Source organism: Melampsora larici-populina, assembly GCF_000204055.1.
Source record: "Melampsora larici-populina 98AG31 unplaced genomic scaffold MELLAscaffold_23, whole genome shotgun sequence".
NCBI classification, from domain to species: domain Eukaryota; kingdom Fungi; phylum Basidiomycota; class Pucciniomycetes; order Pucciniales; family Melampsoraceae; genus Melampsora; species Melampsora laricis-populina.
This window is the reverse complement of record NW_006768787.1, coordinates 120,286-139,429: the sequence shown is the minus strand read 5'-3', so window position 1 is coordinate 139,429 and position 19,144 is coordinate 120,286. Positions and strand designations below refer to the sequence as shown.

The window sequence follows — 19,144 nt, the reverse complement described above, 5'->3', positions numbered from 1 at the left end:
AATTAACAATTATAGAACCCAGCTTCGAGCCTGCCCAGCCTGTCCGACTTAAGGTTACCCTACGACTGACATTCAAGGTTTAGTTATTTTGGCATCATACGGAAGTGCACAAGGATACATATTTTTCTTAATCTCAGCATACCCCCTAATTAATTTATCTGTAACCCTTGGTAGTGGATCTATCAAATTCAAAAAGTGGACATACCTCAAATCTCTTCACGCCTTGGCCTTCACCAGACATCTGCAAGGACGATTACACGTTGCCTGGTGATGCAAGAGTCCCGATAAGCGTTTGCGTTTCGAGCTGCTAGGCTAACACAAGTGACGAGTGAGCTCTTACAAGTTACTAGAAGTCTTAAAGAACGGATGTTGGTAAAGGATTCCGTATCACTAAAATTGCACCCGATATCTTTTGCCCCGCCGGTCATCTTTGCCGCAAGTTCTCAGCGCCGTTCGTTAGCATCCTTCGACTGGAGTATCACGTAAGTCCTTGGCTATATTTCTGAGAGGTTTGGAGAAAGGGGACAAAGGGTGCGGGCTATGAACGATAAGTATGAAAGAAGTTAAGAACCGCTCATTTATCAAATACACACGTTGCCAGACACCGCCCCTTGTCATTGAACCTCTATCAACAATAAATCTCAATTTCCGAACCCTCGCTGAACTCTACGGCGAGACTCGATAAGATTGTGCGTTCATACTGCGAGTCGGATCCCGGCATCTCAGCCCGAGCCATGTTCTTTTCGGACTTAGAATGACTACAAAGTTTGCCTGCTCTTGTCAGCTGGTGTAAACCCAGATATTTTGGCAATTGTCCAGACTCAAGGGATTGTTTTTTTCTTTTGAAGGACGGCCTTTCGTCCTTTTAGAGGATTTCACGCTCAAAGTTTGCCGATCTCTGAAGTGGAACTCAGCCCTGATCGTCTTTGGTTCCCTTTGCGCTAGTCTCCTCCATCTCATATCAGGCTGATCAAGTTTGACCGGGACGGTAACCTTGAAAATGGTCTTGAGCTGTCTTTAACCTTTCAAGAGCTTTTTTGCCTGCTCATACTCTTCGGGAGCTAACATACTGATACTGAACGGCACTGGGTTTGTTTGTGGAGAATAGTCCGGCGGCGCAGGATGGAATGATCGGCGGAAGAGTTCAGGTGAGAAGTATTTACTCAAGATTTAAGTGAAGGATATTGTAGCTCAGTATCTCTCTTGATTTATATTCTTGGCACGAAAGAGAATTTTCAACCAGATGGACAAAGCACGCATGGCCCACAAACCACTCCTTTTTCATATCCCGCCACATCAGGTACGAATCACTAGATGATGAAGAGTACTCCGATGATTGATGTCTCTCCTGGGCAACGCCCACAGCCTCTTATTGGAATTTCGTAAACTCATCACCTGGAAATGCATCATCTCAGTCAAGAATTGGTCAATTCAATACCAACTTGGTCTCCTCGACGGCCTCTCACAATGCTCCTATAGACTACGCCCATTCACACCATGTAACTGGTGTCACTCGAAACAATCCATATGGACCTTCTCAGATTCAAAGGTCCGTTGTACTCAAAAAGGTGTCATACGTTCTCAAAATCACACTAGGCACACGCAGACTGATTAATGTTTGAATTCAACTGACCTATCAGTCAAGGAAGTCTCTACCCTTATCAACCTTACATGCCTCAGCCAAACCCCGAACCCTCTTCTCTCAGCTTTATGGATAGGCAAAACACCACGAGTTCATATCCGAATTTGATCACGTGTAAATCACCACTGAAATCTCAAGAATCGCAGTCCCTCCAGATCATGCAATCTGGTATCAAAAGCGAAGGCCCCAGCTCGAGCTCCCAATCGCTAGCTGCGGGAAGTCTTCGCGACAGGGCGACCTACCCCAGCGGAGGCTCGACAATCCCCAAAGAAGCTGCTTGTCGAATAGGAGATCCACGTGATTCTTTTCGAAGGGGTCCTAAGATATACGTATGTTCTTTCTGTGAGTAGAACGGGAAGACTGCAATACAGATTGATCATCTCTTCCTTCTTCCTTACTGAATGAATGCAGAAGTTGATGCTTACCTTTTTTCGATTTTTAGGCTCGAAGTGTTTTGATAGACCAAGCACTTTAGCTACACATCAATTGACTCACACCGGCGAGAAGCCGGTAAGCATGCTCGATTCCCGCAAATGTGTACTTTTGTTTATCTCTTATGTGAAAAATAATCTCATGTCTCGACTTCCACCCATTTTGGCTTCATGTTCCACAACATGCACATGGCCTCACCTAAAGCACACTTGTAAGAAATGCGGAAAATCGTTTTCGGTAGCATCCAACCTAAGACGACATGAGGTGAGCAACTTTGTGCATCTTGTGTGGAAATCTATGACCTAATTCTGACTAGCATCCGCTGGCTGCGTGTCTGCAGCAATCTCTACACGGCCCTAAGCCTAAGGTTGGAGTCTCTGAGCCATTAACGGCGGCCGCCCCCCCGCGTGACGGGATCGTGGGATCTACCTCCTCAAGTGTTATCTATCAAAGGGGTTATGAAGTATATGAGAACCTACTACCATCACCCCAGCTTACTACATCATTTGATTCGAAAATAATGACACCGAGGGAGACTACAAAACATTCAGAAGAGAATTTTCATTATTGAAGACCTCATCAAAAACCATTCGACGGTGGATCAATCTTTCGCAGAGCTAACATGACAAGGCCAAACTTCAGAATTCAAGTCAAGTCTCACAGTTGAGAACTGCAGATGTTGTCGATATCTGTCTCCTTGTTTGAAGATGATCAAGAAGGGACTTCATCTAAATTAGACCGATCTCATCATATTGCATCTGATTCCTTGAAAGGTTGGACTCATCTCCCCTATTTTAGCTACACCGACAATTGCATTGTTATCTTGTCTAAATGAATGTTGTATGCTGGGCTTGAGCGAGACACTTTCACTGATTATATTAAACCAATGTTTGATGGCTCTATGTACGTCCTACGCAACGACTAATGTGACCTCATGTACCATCTTCTGATATCAAGGAAGAACAATACTGATGTCCATGAAATTTCGGAGCTCCCGACTACTCGAAAGAGTGTTCCAAAGTACCACTGCAGGTAGCTAATCATGAGCACCCGAAAAACTAATGAGCCGCAAGAAACGCTACCAGAATGCGAGGTGAGTCCAACTTAGAAAGCATTTAGTTTGGTCCCACGCAACATGTTCTCTGTGATATGACCTCGCCGATGAGCTGAGCAAATGCCGAGCCCATTGTGAGAACAAACCTGAAAAACTCTGACTCCGATGCTCTGAAACCGGTAAATAGCACCGAAGCTTTTTTGAAAGGAGACGAAGTCTTTGGATTCCCGTGGCGGGAAGCCCCGACCGAGCCGGGTTTTGTGACAGCAGGCGAGAGAATAGCGCTGCCCCGAAGCTCACCGTAGCCAACTTGCCGAGACTTGAGAGCGGGAAGAATCAACCTTCCCAACAATTACATGTATGTCAGATTATATTTGACTGAGGACCAACACTGGTAGTGAGTGTCACAAGGCAGGGTGAGGGGAAGAAATTCTAAAATCTGAAGTGTCTGAAAATTTCAAGATCAGCAATGTTTGTCAGACACGAGAGGGCATGTACATATACTGTTTTTTGAAGACACTTTGAGCAGCAGGTCGAAGATACTGGGTAATGTTAAGTAACAAAGTAAAGATGCTGGCGATTCAATCTCCATCATTTACTGATAATAAATATATAGTCTTGCAATGAGCCTATGGACTTGACGATAAACCTTTTCTTTGTGAGTGTGCAACACTTGGCGCATCTGTTTTCAAACAGATTGGTTTGTGGCTGGGGTTGTTGGTTACGTCAAAGAATTCCTTTACGACTCAATTGATTGCGTATGTGAATAGCTTTGTATCTGTACCCCAACCTTTCTTCTACAATACTTCAAGAATTGATACAAATCCAATCACGATATTTGTCAGCTGTGCCAGGTTGATAGGTATCATAGTACCCACTAGAGAATGATACAACAAATGACATGGCCAGATAATGTGACTTTATAAGCTCACAATATATGTCAATTGAAAACGTGCTTCATTTCCGATACAAACACTAAGAAAACAAAAAACCAAATTACAAGCTGTTCAAGGATAATACTGACAGTTGGACTGATTATACAGTGCCCCGCTTAACACTTTGTCCCAGAAGGCCTACCTGCATTTGCACAAGCTGACGTCTAGCCCGACTCACTAGATTCAGGATTGAATCGACAATCTATACTTTGAGTCTGACATCAACAATCTTCCAAAATATCATTCGTGTCCAGCTCGAAGCCAAAAGCTTGCCTTGCCGTCGTTCAAGTTGAGCTTTTTTTCCGCCATTGCGCAATAGTCGATCGATAAGGTTCGAATTTCGGTTGTTCGGTACCGTTCAACTGGATATGGCTGTTGGATTGTGATGATTCCCCATGAGACTGGAGCGGCTCATGTCGATCTGAGGTGGGCGATCTAGAGTGTGCACGCCATGTCGACGGCTTCTCACGTCGAGGACTCCTTGAACGAGACCTACGCCGGCGAGGGCTGGTCGATCGTGAGCGTTTCCTGCGAGGTCGCGAAGAATTGGCCCTTTCTGATTGACTGACGACTGAGCTATCGGGATCTTGATGAATTTCTGTCGAGCGACTGGCGACGAGCGAGGACGAGGATGGCTTTGGCGCTACCGGTTCAGATGGTTTGGCACAAGCCTTCATCTTCTTGGCGCACTTCTGACACAGATTCAGCTTTACTTCTGCCATCTTTTTTGCTCCGTCTTCGACATAGCCAAATTGTGTCTGCATCACTTGTAAAGCCACTGAGGGTTTAGAAGCAGGAAGGCCACCATCGAGTGAAATGAAAGCATGTTGTTGACCAAACTCATTCGATGCCACACTAGGTTTTGGTGTGTGGTGTTTGCAGCGCAGATTTGCACAAGTTGAGTCACCTTTGCCATCTAAAACTTCCCCAGAGGTTCTCCAACGCATTGCGATCTGCCAAAGTCCTCTCCACCCCCGCCCGTGACTCGTCAGGCCTATAGTAAAAGATGTATGAGACAAGTCGAGACACTCACCTTTCCTTCCTTCCAACGTGAAAGATCGCATAGAGCAAGGTCCTTGAACAGCTGATCATACGTTTTTTTAGCTAGTCGATCTTCCCAAGTCAGGTCGGCTTCATTCACATCTCGTATAAAACTATTAATATGAGTATCGCAATGTGTCATCAGATATATCCATGTCAGTAAAGGTTGACTGGGAAGTTTTGTCGGAAGGGTGGCCGAGGTGCTGACCGATGGCGCTCAATTAAAATCTCGATTTCCGTCCTGCTCTTGGGTAGCTTGGGTGGTGTGCGGCCGTAGAAGCTATTTCATATTTGGATTTCAGTATTCGATAACAAGTGCGGGTTTGCAATTGAGGATTGAACTCAACTTCCTACTACGATGTTTTTCCGCAGCTGATGAGGATGAAGCTTGCATAACGAATGTTGGTCGATGACTGTCACCGGTGTGGGTAAAATACTGAAGACGAAGAGAGGCACTGGAGTGGCAGGCTGCAGCCATCGAAGCGGACACAGCCGGTAGCCAGCAGTCCTGCTAGATATCCGCACTGTAGTCCTGTCGACGGTACCGGCTGAGAGTGAGGTGAGATGCCGGCAGGCTCAGCCGATGAAAAGAGGAAACGTCAACTGATTGAGACGTTTCAAGAGCCAAGACTACATCTCTTCATCTTCAACCTCAAGAATTTATCTTCAGCATGGCAGAACGTATCATCACCATCTCTCCCTTGACTAACAAACCCGTACTTGAGCGTCTTGGGCCTAGTCCTACAGAACTTGCCGCCATACCTGAGACCTCGACCAACGCCTTCAAGTCCTTCCGCCAAACTCATCCTCTTCTCAGTCAACGCCAAGCGATCGTAACCAAAGCACTTTCACTTCTATCTGAAAGGAAAGACAGACTTGCGCATGATCTGACCGAGCAAATGGGTCGTCCCATTGCCTACACCGCCAAGGAGGTTGCTACTGCCATCATTCGTGGTGAATATCTGGTTCGAATAAGTCAGGATGCGCTTGCGGATACGCCTGGGGAGCCTGAAGCTGGATTTCGAAGGTACATACGAAAAGAACCTTTAGGTCCTGTATTGATTGTGTTTGCTTGGAACGTGCGTTGTGAGATAAGAATTATACCCTTAATTCCAAAATTCACTGATATATGAGCAACTACTTTTGAAACTTTGGACAGTAGTACCCTTATCTTATTCTCGTCAATGCTCTCATCCCCGCAATCCTGGCAGGCAATAGCGTGATTCTTAAAGCTTCTCCCCAGACACCGACTATCTCTGAGCACATCCAAGCGGTCTTTCTCGAGGCTGGCCTACCACCGGATGTCATCACCTTTTTTCACGCGGGCTCGATCGAACCTATTCAGGCTATAGTGAAGTCACCGCTGGTGAAATTGATTTGTTTCACTGGATCCCTGGCTGGAGGACTAGCCATCCAAGCTTCTGCTGCATCTCGTATTGTTCCCATCGGGCTGGAGCTAGGCGGTAAGGACGCAGCATACGTCCGATCAGATGCCGATGTGAAATGGGCAGCTGAGGAAATTGTTGACGGCGCTATCTTCAATTCCGGTCAATCCTGTTGCTCTATCGAAAGAGTCTATGTACACTCCGATATTTACAAACCCTTTGTGGAGGCAGTCCAGGCTGTTTTGAGCAAATACAAATTAGGAGACCCTTTCGACCCATCCACTCAGCTTGGTCCCGTGATTAGTCGACAAAGCAAGAAGACGATTGAGGCCCATATCAGCGAAGCCTTAGCGTCCGGTGCATCTGACGTCACTCCTGAGAATGCCACATTCTCGACGACACCTTCTGACGGTAACTTTGTGAAACCGACTCTTCTAACCGGGGTGACGCATGACATGCGAGTGATGAGCGAAGAAACTTTTGGTCCGGTCATCCCAGTTATGTCAGTGACTGATGATACTCAAGCGATCAATTTGATAAATGATAGCGAATTCGGACTCACAGCTAGCTTATGGTCCAAGGACGTCAAATTGGCCGAGACTCTAGCTGAACAAATTGAAGCTGGTACTGTATTTGTCAATCGCTGCGATTACCCTTCGCCTGATCTTGCTTGGACTGGTTGGAAAAACTCTGGTAGAGGGGTCACTCTTAGCAAGTTTGGGTTTGAACAATTTGTCCGACTCAAAAGCTTTCATGTCAAAGATTATCCACTTTGACTCTTCCACTCTGTACAAGTTTTTTGAATCTCCTTGTTGAAGTCTACATCCTGATGATATTATGTAAGAAATGAAAAGAACCTACGGCCTTTCTCCAATCTCGTGTGAGTCATACCTTGTTATCTCCTCCATGCTATCCGCAGGACACACGAGTCACGCGCGCAACTTGAATGGTCTCGATGTGAGGAATCTTGTCTGCTATATATGAATTTGTCCAAACTTGGTACAGGCTCTAAGCTGATAGATTAGATATCTAGAATATAAGTCCCTGTTGCCTTCGCGCAAACACATTTGTCGAGTCCAGATGTAAGAGACCTTTCTAAACATTTCTTTCTTCTCGGCTACATAGTCAGCTGCAAGGGCGGATGCTAGCCAAAGTTGTTATTGCTGATTGCCTGATTATATCAGGAGACTACTAGCTATATAAGGCCATACTGGATCTTTTTCTTGTTATTTGCTTCATAGGCTGCAGATTACAGGTTTTTCAACTTGATCGAATAGCTTGTAATTGTCAATTTACAATTGTAACAATTTGCTCATCCATGGCATCAACTTGCTAGAACATGACGCATGAAACACGAAGCATGAAACACGAAGTAGTATATCTGCCAATTCTTGACTGCAATTGAATAAATATCACTTTCCAAGTTCTCCCAATGCAATCGTCCACACCCAATCAGAGGCATGACATCACCAATTACTACGTAACAAACACGCTTGTGTCGGTGATCGATCTCATCTTCATTCAAGCCTGTTGCCGTCAAAGATCAACTTGTTGCCTTCTACCTTCGTTATTCACTATCAGGTGTTTTTCAGTTGCGCCGCTTTTTACCCCAAAAGGTATTTCTTTGCCAACATTACTCAACAACGTGACATCAAGCAACGGTGTGTTGGACCAGCTTGGACCCACACAAAACTGGAAGATACAGACGGATTCCAGGACAGCGCCGGTGAAGTTGCAAAAGAGACCGTGCCTCAAAGGTGGATTGAACACCCGACCTTTCCATTTCTTGTCGTACGAGTGGAACGCTCTACCACTGAGCTATTAAGGCTGACGCGAAGTCTCCTTTGGCGTGTCCTCGATTTTTTTATGACTCAATTCAGAAGACCTTTTGACCCGAGATCCATATTTTGTGAGCTACATATAAGCAATTTTTGTACATTGCTTATTGCATACCCAAAATTATCTGTCATTTAACATCTACATTCCTTGACAATGAGATCCAGTTAACATATCTTGCTAGAATATACCAAATTCTATTAGTGTGCCTAAAGATATCAAAATTATGTATTTTTTCTGGGTGCTCCTATCAATCCTATTACATTATTAGGCACCCAGAAGGAATTTTTGGTCGATGTCACATCTGGGAGCTGGTATCTATCTATACCAATTATTGTGTTGATTTGATGGATAATGTATTTGATGTGTAATCAGAGTGACTTTGAAAACCAGATTCCATACTAAAGGAGATGGAATTGGTAGCTTTCTCATGGGTCTGTGGAAGTTACATATATCTACATGTGAGTTTGTTAGTCTGTGGTCCTGTACACTGGAATCAGGGCTGACAGAGGATATCTGAGTCCCCTATATCTGCCTAAGGGCCCACCCCCATTCCACACTAAGTATATGCCACTTATAAATAACAATAAGTCTGTGCTTATTGTGGTGATCTAAACCTGTCAAGGCATGTGAGCCCTTCATAGCTAGATCTCAAGCTATCTAATTACTTTGAGTCTGAGAATTTTTGAATGCTAGAATTCTTGACCATGCAGAGGTCATAATCAGTAGCACACCATTGAGAAATGGATGTCTGAACCAACAAAGTTTGTTTGATATCAAACTGAGTGTTAAGCAAGTTAGTTTGTTTTTTGTGACCCTTAATCATGAGTTATTTTGATGCCATAACAACTTCATGAGACTGTCTTCCTTCCAGTACCCAGGGATGATAGTGAATATATATTCATAAATAATTCATATACTAGTAGTCTTCCTTTGAAATTTTGGTAGGTTTATAATCATAGTTTCTTGACTTGGTCTAATACTGAGCCCCTGAGGGTCGTGAGAAGGGTTTCAGTCAAGAGCAGTATACAGATAGGAAGGGAATATGCATGTCTTATTTGTTTACATCATGTGCAACAGCGATGATCTGCTCACTTGCTGCTGATGCTGGTGCCTGGAAAGCAAAGCATCTTGCTAGGGCCATTGATCAGTGAATTCTTACAAGCCAATTATGGCTTTTCAAATAGGTAGAGTTGGGACTTGAATTTGATGACTCAACCAACATTGTTTGCAAATTGGGAGCCAAGCAGGATGGAGCTTGTTTTGATTTTTATGTGATTTCACAACCAATACATGATGTAAACAGAACAAAAAACCATGAAATTCATCATATATTTTGTGGTTGCACCTCTAGAATTGAGATCACAGTCAATGAGAAATCAGCTATGCTACATAAGAGCTCTCTCCTGGTGTTTCAAGACTGTGTCTTGCTGTGGATAAGATCCTGAATGTCAATTGCACCTAGCTGGAGTCTTAGGATTGATAATCTTTCTTGTGAGTATGTTTTATATTACTCTGATATCAACACCCTTAGAATCAAATAAGCACCTCAATATCTGAATCCTTATTTTTGTGTGTAAACTGAGATTTTGATAGAACAACTCTTATAATTGAATGTGCACACTTAGAGCACCCACTATGGTGGGCATGTTTTATCGTAAATTTTGCGGTCCCGACCGCAAAATTTAATCATGCATGTAACAACTAAATCAGTTACCGCAAGAAATTCACTATTCAGTGATTTACTGTGTGATTTACCAACAATAGATCACTTTGAATCAAGTGATCCCACAGTGGCAAAATCACAACTTGGAAGATTGTATCTACTTCAAATAATACATCCAAAAAGAAAACATCTTGATATCTACTTCAATGAAACAAGCAATCAATGCTCTTTGGAAGTCTTCAAATAATGATGAAGAGCAAAAAGAATATGAGAAAATAGCCTTTGACTTCCTCTTTGACAAGTCTCCTTCAACATCTCCAGACTCATATCAAGACCGTGTCTTACGCGGTGAACAACTGTACAACAATACTTTGCACCTAATGCCACATACAAATCAAAGTTCCATTGTTGATCTCGAATGAGCAAATCAAGCATGAGATGTTGAAGTGGTGATGAATCAATGATGTGTGGGATGTGCAGAGTCAACAAAACAAGCAACGGTTGCAATTTGAAGCGTCAAATCTTAAGATAAATCATGAATCAAGCTTGTGTAAAGTTAGACAAGCTTGATTCATGATTTGATGCAGTCGTAGGGACCACATGTCCAAGACAGGTCCATAGTGGACCTGTATAAGTTTTAGCCGTAAACGTACAGTAAAACTGCTGTTTACCGCACCCATAGTGGGTGCTCTTATACTCATATCCTAATACTTAGTTGGATCTTTATAATTTTACCCTTGTTGTCAAGAGACCCTCATGATGTTGTATAACAATTTGTAACCACCTTCATTGGGATGTATGAATTCTTTCACCCAAAGATGTATGTTTTTGTGACACATCATTCTGGACAGATGAATTCTTCTGAAAGAAGTGTTGTTTTGGACTTTGGTGTAAGAATGATTAAAAGTCGGTCTGAGCAGAAAAATTCTTTTGCTCAAAAGGACATTTTATACAGGTAGAAATTAGAAATTTCTTGAATCAGACAAGATCTCAAATGTTTCATTGTGATTATCAATTTGGAGAATTGAGTTTTGGCATAAATCAACCCAAATTTTTGGCAAGGTGTAATCCCACACCAACCTGGATTTACACCAAGCCCTTGAGGATAAGTTATATCTTATTAATCTGTCATCTAGAAGGAGTTTGACCATATGTTCTTACTTGTTGAGATTTTTCAATATCACTAATGATTTTTTGAATCAGTGCATCAAGACTTGATCCCACAGGATACAGTTGAAACCTCATAATCAAATAATTTGGGTGGAAAACTTTTGGTATGCATGTTTACAGTGAAATTCAGTTGTCAGATTTGGAAGTAAGAAGCTTCAAGATTACCTTTTTTTCTATACACCAACACATCCTACAAACATGTTTAGGCATCCAATGTCACATATTTGACTTCAGGACCCCTTATGATAATAATAATTTCATGATAACCTCAATATAGTGACACAGTGTGTACTGACCTGTCTAGCTTATTCAATATTACTTGTGATGTGTAAATGTGGTGCATCAAGTCTTGATCATACATGATAGTAATCCCTCATGTGGTTGCTCTTTGTTCATCAATCAGAAACATCCTGATCTATAAGATTTTGAAGATAAGTCATATCATACTCAAACAAGTGTGTTCTGACTTCTTGAGCTTGTTGAATACCACTGTGCTGATTGGAATACAGGATGGTTTGTATGAAAAGTCTTATCTAATATAATCTGATAAAGCAGTACATCACAAATTTATCAATATCTCAAAGAATGGGGACCCCTTACATGGTTCTGTTCTCTGTGAGATTGACACAATCTTGTTCTATAAAGATTTGAAAATAGTTGTACCATGATATTCCAGCAAATCAAAGGCAGCATGCTCTGACCGGTTTAGCTTTCTCTGTCTCACCTTGATGTTTTTGATAGATGATGATCCATCATGTGCACAGCCTTAGATCATTTTGTTCAAACAGTGAAACAACTAAGAATAGAAACCCCATAATCAACATTTGTAAAGAAAGATTTCAATAGATTTTTTTGATGAACAGAATCAATATAAAATGGTCAATTCCTCCCACCAAAAGATGATTTAACACACTTTTGATTAAACTGCTTTCCACTTGATATCTTTTAACTCATTCAATCAAATCTTACATAATTGTTTACTCCATACGATGAAGAAATCACTCTGGATTTTCATACCCCTATCAATGGTTTTTGCAGATATGGGAAGCTTTGATACACATCTCCCAGGTGAAAGAGGTGAGTACTGAGATGAACTTGGAGTTCTCATGTGATTCATAAACTTATTGGGGATTTCAGCAACATTGACAGCAGTACAAAATGCTGCTGTTGGCAGGTTTCAAGATAATGTCATACATCACTCTGATGGGAATTTTGATATTGATGCTCTGAGGGCTGCAATTTCCCCATACACTAGTTTTAATTACCATGGTCATCCAATCAATCAGAGAGGTGAGTTTTCTGGAATGTCAAGATATTCTACTACTGCTGTCACTGATGATGATGATCTTGTGAAATGTAATAACATACATATTGCATTTGTGATCCATCAATACTCCATGAATAGCATTTATTGACCGTGCAGGCCAAGGGCATTACATAGCTCCAAACTATAACCATGTTGTAAGGTGTAAGCCCAGATCAAATACTTATAGTCATCAGAATGAATCAAGAGTTGGTTGATGTTTATTTTCTCAAACAGATGTCAACCACAAGGCACCAGACACAATTTGTGTCCACTGGGAAGATTTGAATGGTGGATATTGCATGCATACTGTGTTGAGCACATCAACCAACAAGATTATATCTGTGCATGTCCCAAAGGGTGAGCAGTGTTGTGCATTTTATAAGCTGTTTTGCCCATATATGTCTGACTATGATCCAAATTTGATTAATTAAGATGACTGAGTCTTGGCCCCACCAATTCATCATGCACTCCACAAGCTTTGGGGCAAGCTCAATATCCCACAGTAAAATTTGGCACTTGGCTATCTTTTACATAAGCGGTACCATGAGGATGGCTTTATCAAAAAAAGAGTGGAAGCAGAGCTATAAGAAATCATACTCATTGCTCCTGGGGGAATTACCATTTATGGTTGTTGTATAGATTCTTGCGGGGTTATAGTCCAAAATTGGATGTCTGCCCTCCATTACATCTGTCAATTTGTTCTTGAAATCAAAATAAGGAGTACAATTTTATGGGTTATGTGACTGTGTCAGATCCCCTTGACTGACCCTCTACATGTGCCTCCTCAGTTTTGGTGCACTGAGAAGGGGTTGGAAAAGTACATATCTGAAGGCTGGGCTGGGCTGCCAGACTATACTGATGTTGCAAGGAATTTGAGTGTCTTCGCTGAGGGAAAGGAAGGGTGAATGGTATATGAAGTTATTATGTAGCTTCTAAGGCACATTGGGACATCAACACCACAAGGGTGGTGGAAATCTTTCTAGAACCAAACTAAGTGTTTAATTACACAGTGACTCCAAAGAGACAATGACAAGAGATCAGTCAAAGATCCTTCTACAAGAAGGAGAAATAGATCAAAGAGAAATATATATAAAGACATACCTGACTTGAAAGAGATGATGACAACAGATCAGTCAAAGATCCTTAAGAAGTCAGGTTTAGGTAGCATTCTGGAAAGAGAGATATAGAGAGCTAAGTCCTAGGTCTAAGGTATGTTAAGTAAGATAGTAGACTTTCTGTAATAACAAGTGACAGGGAGTATCACATTCCCCCCCTATAAAGAAAAAAAGAGAGAACAAGAAAAAGAAGAAAGACAGAAAATAGGAAAAAAGGAAACTGATTCACAAAACAACTGATTCAGGTTTGGTTGAGGTGATGCAATAGAAAAAGGTTTTGTAAAAAAATCAAACAAAAGCCTAACAATAAGGAAAATGAGATCAGAGAATAGAAATGAAAAATGAGATGTTGTGAGATTTTGTTGATGTCTACCATCTTGATAGATCCGGGTGATGATTGTCAAAAATAAGAAAAAAAGTCAATATAAATAAAAAAAATCCGGCGAAACTGTCTCTTCAGCCATCTTTGGCCAAAAGGATTCTCTACAAATGCTACTGATTATTTTCTTGAACCCCAGATGACACAAGCAACAGTGTGATTCAAGAATCAGATTGGTAGGCTTTTGTTGGTTGGGAGCACTAGGCGTCCTTCTACAAATAAAAGGCCGTTGTCCTAAGTGCTGTCCTCCCTCAAAGGCAATACTTTTTGCCAATTTTGACCAAAAGGATCTGTAGAGTATCCTGCCAGCATTGAAGACCAGATGTCTTTGGAGAGTTTAGCTTGGGCCAGGATGACTGGGGAGACTGTCTCAATTTCAACCTGGAATTCATCAGTGGCAACGGAGTTTTCAGTACCTTTCACGTATTTGAAGTTGAGGTCAAAATCTGCCAGGTTTCCAGCCGGGCTTAGCATCTGCTGAGTTTCCGCTGCTTCAGGAGGTACATCAAGGAGTGATGATGGCTCATGAAGTTGATTTTCATCCCCAGGAGAAGTATGAACAACTTCTGTAGGGCATGTATAACTGCCAGAAGATCCTGCTTGTGGACAGGGTAGTGTTGTTCTGTGCTGGTCATTTGTCATGATTCATAGGCCACTTCCCTAAAACAAAGCTGCACCTAGAACAACACTGCCACCTTTACTTTCACAGCCCCCAATCACAAGTCACTGGCAGGCCAATGCGCCCCAGCAACAAGAGAATATTTTGAATTTGTTTTGAATTGGATATCAAATGGATATCACCCATATGTTGAGAACTTATTGAGATATCACCAAAATTGAGATTATGTTGTATGAGGTCATAAATCTGTACAAAACTGCTCCTGTATTTCCCCACCAAGAATATATAGTCCATGAAACTTTATGATGTAATTTGACTGAGTTATTGGGTTTGAAAAAAAAATCACAGATGAAAGATACTATTTTTATACTATACTTGAGACTCAAATCTTGAATATCTTCTAACTTCATCAATATACATACAGTCGTTTTCAAAAAGCTTGCCGCTAATTCACCGCCAAATTGCTCGAGTTTTGCGGGCAAGTTTCGGCAAGCTTTTTGAAAACGACTGTATAATTTAAAATTGATACTCCTCTCTGCCATATGTTCCTTCACACTTTTGTCCCACACAGTCTTCCTCCATGGGCAGTATTTCTATATGTAATTGTTAATTGTATATAGAGGTTTGACTTTCTCCAGTTCTTTGCTGTTGAGGCAAATTGTGAGGAAATGAATGGCAAAAAACATTCTCAAATTGATTGATATACATGTACATGGTCATGTACACAATTTACTGCCTTTTATTCCGCCATATTCTTCCTGGAAAAATCAATGAAAAACATGACTGTTCATGTACATGTCCCCACACCTAGGAATTGTAATCATTGGGTTTGGGATAAAACCTGGCCCTGCCACTGCAAAACTTGAATGAACACGTAAATCACTTGGAGGGAACTGTACAATATGCAATCACATATAGAAACATGTCTTGTACTGGACAGCTGTTTTGGTCGTGTTGGAGAATCACTGGTGAATCTTGCAAGTCTGGTCCATCAGATTCAGGGCAGCCCCAACAGCGGGAATGCTTGTTTGTAGCAAGGGTGACATGGTTAATTGGACGCAAGGTGTAGTAAAGTGATGTGGTGTAACAGCATGTTTTGATTTTAAAGACTTCGAGGAACGGACCCCTCCAAGAAACCTACAGTTTGTGTGGTGGCTTCCTTGTGGGTTTTGAATGGTTTTGTCATCAATTCTGATGAATTGTCCGCAAATCTAGTGTTTTGTCTAGGGTTTGTTGGTTTTAGGCCGTGCAGTTGTCTTCTGCCTGTATTTGCCCTGCATTGGGTCCAAATTGTTTTTTTATGATAACTTGAGAGCCAAAAAGAAAAATTGCATAGGGATAAATCTGTGTGCAAAAGCGGCGCACAGGTTTCATCATCAGCTCTAATATACACCATTGGTAAGATTATGGAGCAGTCAAATTGGTAGGTTTTGAGAAAGTAGAGAACTCGCGGGTGTGCCCACCACCGTTTAACTGTTGGAGAAAATCCATGCAGTCACAGACAGCAATAATCAAGTAGACAAGTTTCAATTCTACTAATCAGGTCCTGGTCACAACTGTCTGTTATGGTGCTCATTATGTCTTATATAATGAGAAAAAATTTAAAGTTATGTGGAAAAGTTGTGTTTTAGTCAAAATCAATTTTTTTAGTGAATGCATTGGTCAGAAAGGGCATCAAAGTTGCTTATAAATTATGTTGTTATCATAATTTCAAGCATATATTTATTACATCATTTCATAAGAACAGTTATTAGAAGAGAAAAAGTCAAAAAAAATAGTAAAAGAGAAAAAATTAATTAAAAAGAATTAGTAAGAATGGAATTGATGAAGAAGAACATTGAGTTTGTACCTACAAGAATGGAATCTGTTGTGAAAAGAATGGAAAGAAAGATGAAATTAAAACAATTGACAAAAAAATCAAAATCATAGGTATAAGGGATTGGAAAAATTAATTGTTTTGAGCGTTCAAGAAGCTTAAACTGTGAAAGAGAAGAATAATATTTGTCAGAGGCAACTTTTATAATGGCTATTGATAAGAGAGGAGTGGAATTATTCAAGAAAGAAAGAAATTCCAGGATGATAAACAAGTGTACTATGGTATTAATAATGCGCAGTGATGTCATTGAGGGATTTATGGTGCCAAGAGTTTTTAAAGGGATTTTTATACTTATTCTTATCTTAGATGATCTTATGATAGAAGAGAAATCAATATTAGACTTGAAAAGAGGTGAAAATGGTCAAAAGTCATCAACATTGAAGGTATTCAGGTAATTACATATGTTAATGTTTGTCTGATCAGGATGGGGGATGGCTTAATCAACACAGTGGGTTCCATTTCATAATGTACATCCTTTGAAACTATAGTAAAGGAGGTGTGGTGAAAAAGATATAAGGAAATAAAGGTAAGAGCATCCGCAATTGTTTGCATTAAATTTGGAGTTAACAGAGCTAAAGTTAAAGATCTTTAGCCCAAGTTAAGTAATTTAACATGAAATTGCACAGTCATTGTCTTTAACTTGGATCTAAAGAAGTCTAAGCTCCAAGTTAAAGACTGGGCCTACAGTCGTCAGCTCTAGCTTGGAGCTAAACACAGATTTGTGGGTTTTCATCATTCATATGCTCAACAATGTTTGGTCCTTTATTACCAAAGGTCCTTCTTTTGAATTTTTCCTGTGCTCAACTTGTATCTTTGATTGATCACCACACATTTGAGTTCTTGCTTTCCATTCTTGGCTTAACATGTCTACAAATCCATTTGTATAGACATACATCAACACTGAAAGATTAATAATGTAAATAAAGCACTGCTAGAAGAAATGATTGATTAACCGAGAAGAATTGTGATGAAAGATAGCTTGAAGTCAATGGTAGAAAGAGACAGGAATGCTTTGAAAATCAAGATGAAAGATGAGTGATCCAATTCCAATAGATGAGCAAGGGGTGTAAGTAGTATTGGTGAAAGTCAAAATCAGAGGTAGTCAAAGCAGACAATCAAAATTATGTTGATCATGAATGAGAATGGGCATGCATCAAAATTGAGGTTGAAGTTGGGTATTTGTATTGAGGAGGGTGACCACTGACGGGGGATGATCAATCATGTGTAGTCTTGATTTGGTGTGTGTAAGGACTCAAACAGGCGTGTAGGAATGCAAGGCGCTAAAGATGCCTTTGTAATGGTATTTGGATTGTAATGTGAGGATGCACAGGCCATCCTCAAGCCAGCATCTAAGTGAGCATACAACACAGTACAAGCATACGTAAATAGCCTTGTAGATGGCTCATAACACCACTCCCCCCTTTATGTCTCAACCCCCTCTTGATGGGTCAGCATCTTTCCACGGGTTGGCATTAAAAAGCCCAATGGGAAAAAGCCTCACCCTCACAACTTTCTCTGTACCCTGCGGTATCTTCTTTCAGCCTGAGGGTACTTCATGTTGAATTTTGTACTTAATTCTTGGGCATTATTCATTAACTCTTCTGGTTCCCATGAATCATGATCCGGATTATACCCTTTCCAGCTAATTAAATACTATACTTTTCCTCTCTTGCTTTGTTTGTCTAATATTTCTTCGATTTTGTATTCAGTTTCATTTTGAATTGTAATTGGCGGAGGTGGCTCTTGTACTTGACCGTTGATTTTGCTTTTCGTAAATTCACGCAGTAAATTTACGTGAAAGACAGGATGAATCTGGTCCATTGACTTTGGCAACAGCAATTTGTAAGCATTCATTGAAACTTGTTTTACAATTGGAAAGGGACCCATCCATCTGTGTGAGAACTTAGCTGTGGGTCGTGTGGTTGATAAGTTCTTGTTGTTCAACCACACCTTACTTGTCAGCCTGAGTCCACAAATTGAGGACTAAACTGAATGAAAGATGCTTACTGGATAAGATTTTGAGTAAAACTGTGGTGGCTTTGTTACAATAAAGCTTGATTTGCTTTGATTGAGATAAATTCGAGCCTACGAGTTAGGAATCAAGGAAGGTTTTAACGTTGTTCTGACAATGATTCTTAACAAGAATGGTACTCACGTTGATATTGTCAGCCCTGGGTACATATGTATGTACCCAAAGACTAACTTGTAACATAGATAACCACTTTCAGACAACTAATTACATGTACATACAGCTTCTAAAACACATGTAACATGTAATAAAATACATATAAACATTAATTACATATACACGTACATGTAAAATCATATGTAATATGTAATAAAACATTATTTACAACTCATAACTCAGTATCAAGAGTGAAAATGCTTATACTACATAATATACATAACAGGTATATGTAATTATGTAGCATTAGTGATAACCATATTAAACCCTAAAACCACAGTAGTGATATAAGCAAATATCACCACAGTTAGGTTTGGAGAGAAGAGTATATAAACCTCTTCTCTCTCAGCCTTCAGAGATTTCCTCCCCAAGCAATTATTACACACCACTTTTAAGAACCATTAAAGTTCTACTGAAGTAAAATCAAGAGTCTTATAAATATAAGACTAGTGATATCTTCATTACTTTAATCTGTTCCTTGATTAAAAGTAAGTAATACCTTC

General features: G+C 40.7%; 4 protein-coding genes across 4 annotated transcripts; 2 read left to right on the top strand and 2 right to left on the bottom strand.

Annotated features, from left to right (window-relative positions):
• Positions 1-1,243: 1,243 nt before the first annotated feature.
• On the top strand, positions 1,244-2,645 carry MELLADRAFT_107345 (uncharacterized protein; the record flags this gene model as incomplete). The annotated part of the gene is made up of 6 exons (XM_007411147.1): positions 1,244-1,300; positions 1,416-1,549; positions 1,641-1,984; positions 2,085-2,152; positions 2,279-2,338; positions 2,415-2,645. 6 exons carry the CDS (start codon positions 1,244-1,246, stop codon positions 2,643-2,645), a joined length of 894 nt encoding a protein of 297 aa, XP_007411209.1.
• Positions 2,646-4,347: 1,702 nt separating this feature from the next.
• Positions 4,348-5,010, bottom strand: MELLADRAFT_63923 (uncharacterized protein; the record flags this gene model as incomplete). Its single annotated transcript, XM_007410955.1, has 1 exon — positions 4,348-5,010. The coding sequence occupies one exon, from the start codon at positions 5,008-5,010 to the stop codon at positions 4,348-4,350; it is 663 nt and encodes a 220-aa protein (XP_007411017.1).
• Positions 5,011-5,096: 86 nt separating this feature from the next.
• MELLADRAFT_116744 (uncharacterized protein) lies at positions 5,097-5,529 on the bottom strand (the record flags this gene model as incomplete). The annotated part of the gene is made up of 3 exons (XM_007410954.1): positions 5,097-5,217; positions 5,313-5,384; positions 5,452-5,529. Coding segments are annotated over 3 exons (240 nt in total), but the record flags the coding sequence as incomplete, so codon positions are not given.
• A 188-nt stretch (positions 5,530-5,717) lies between these two features.
• On the top strand, positions 5,718-7,363 carry MELLADRAFT_43776 (uncharacterized protein; the record flags this gene model as incomplete). Its single annotated transcript, XM_007411148.1, has 2 exons — positions 5,718-6,183; positions 6,267-7,363. 2 exons carry the CDS (start codon positions 5,776-5,778, stop codon positions 7,263-7,265), a joined length of 1,407 nt encoding a protein of 468 aa, XP_007411210.1.
• Positions 7,364-19,144: the final 11,781 nt, after the last annotated feature.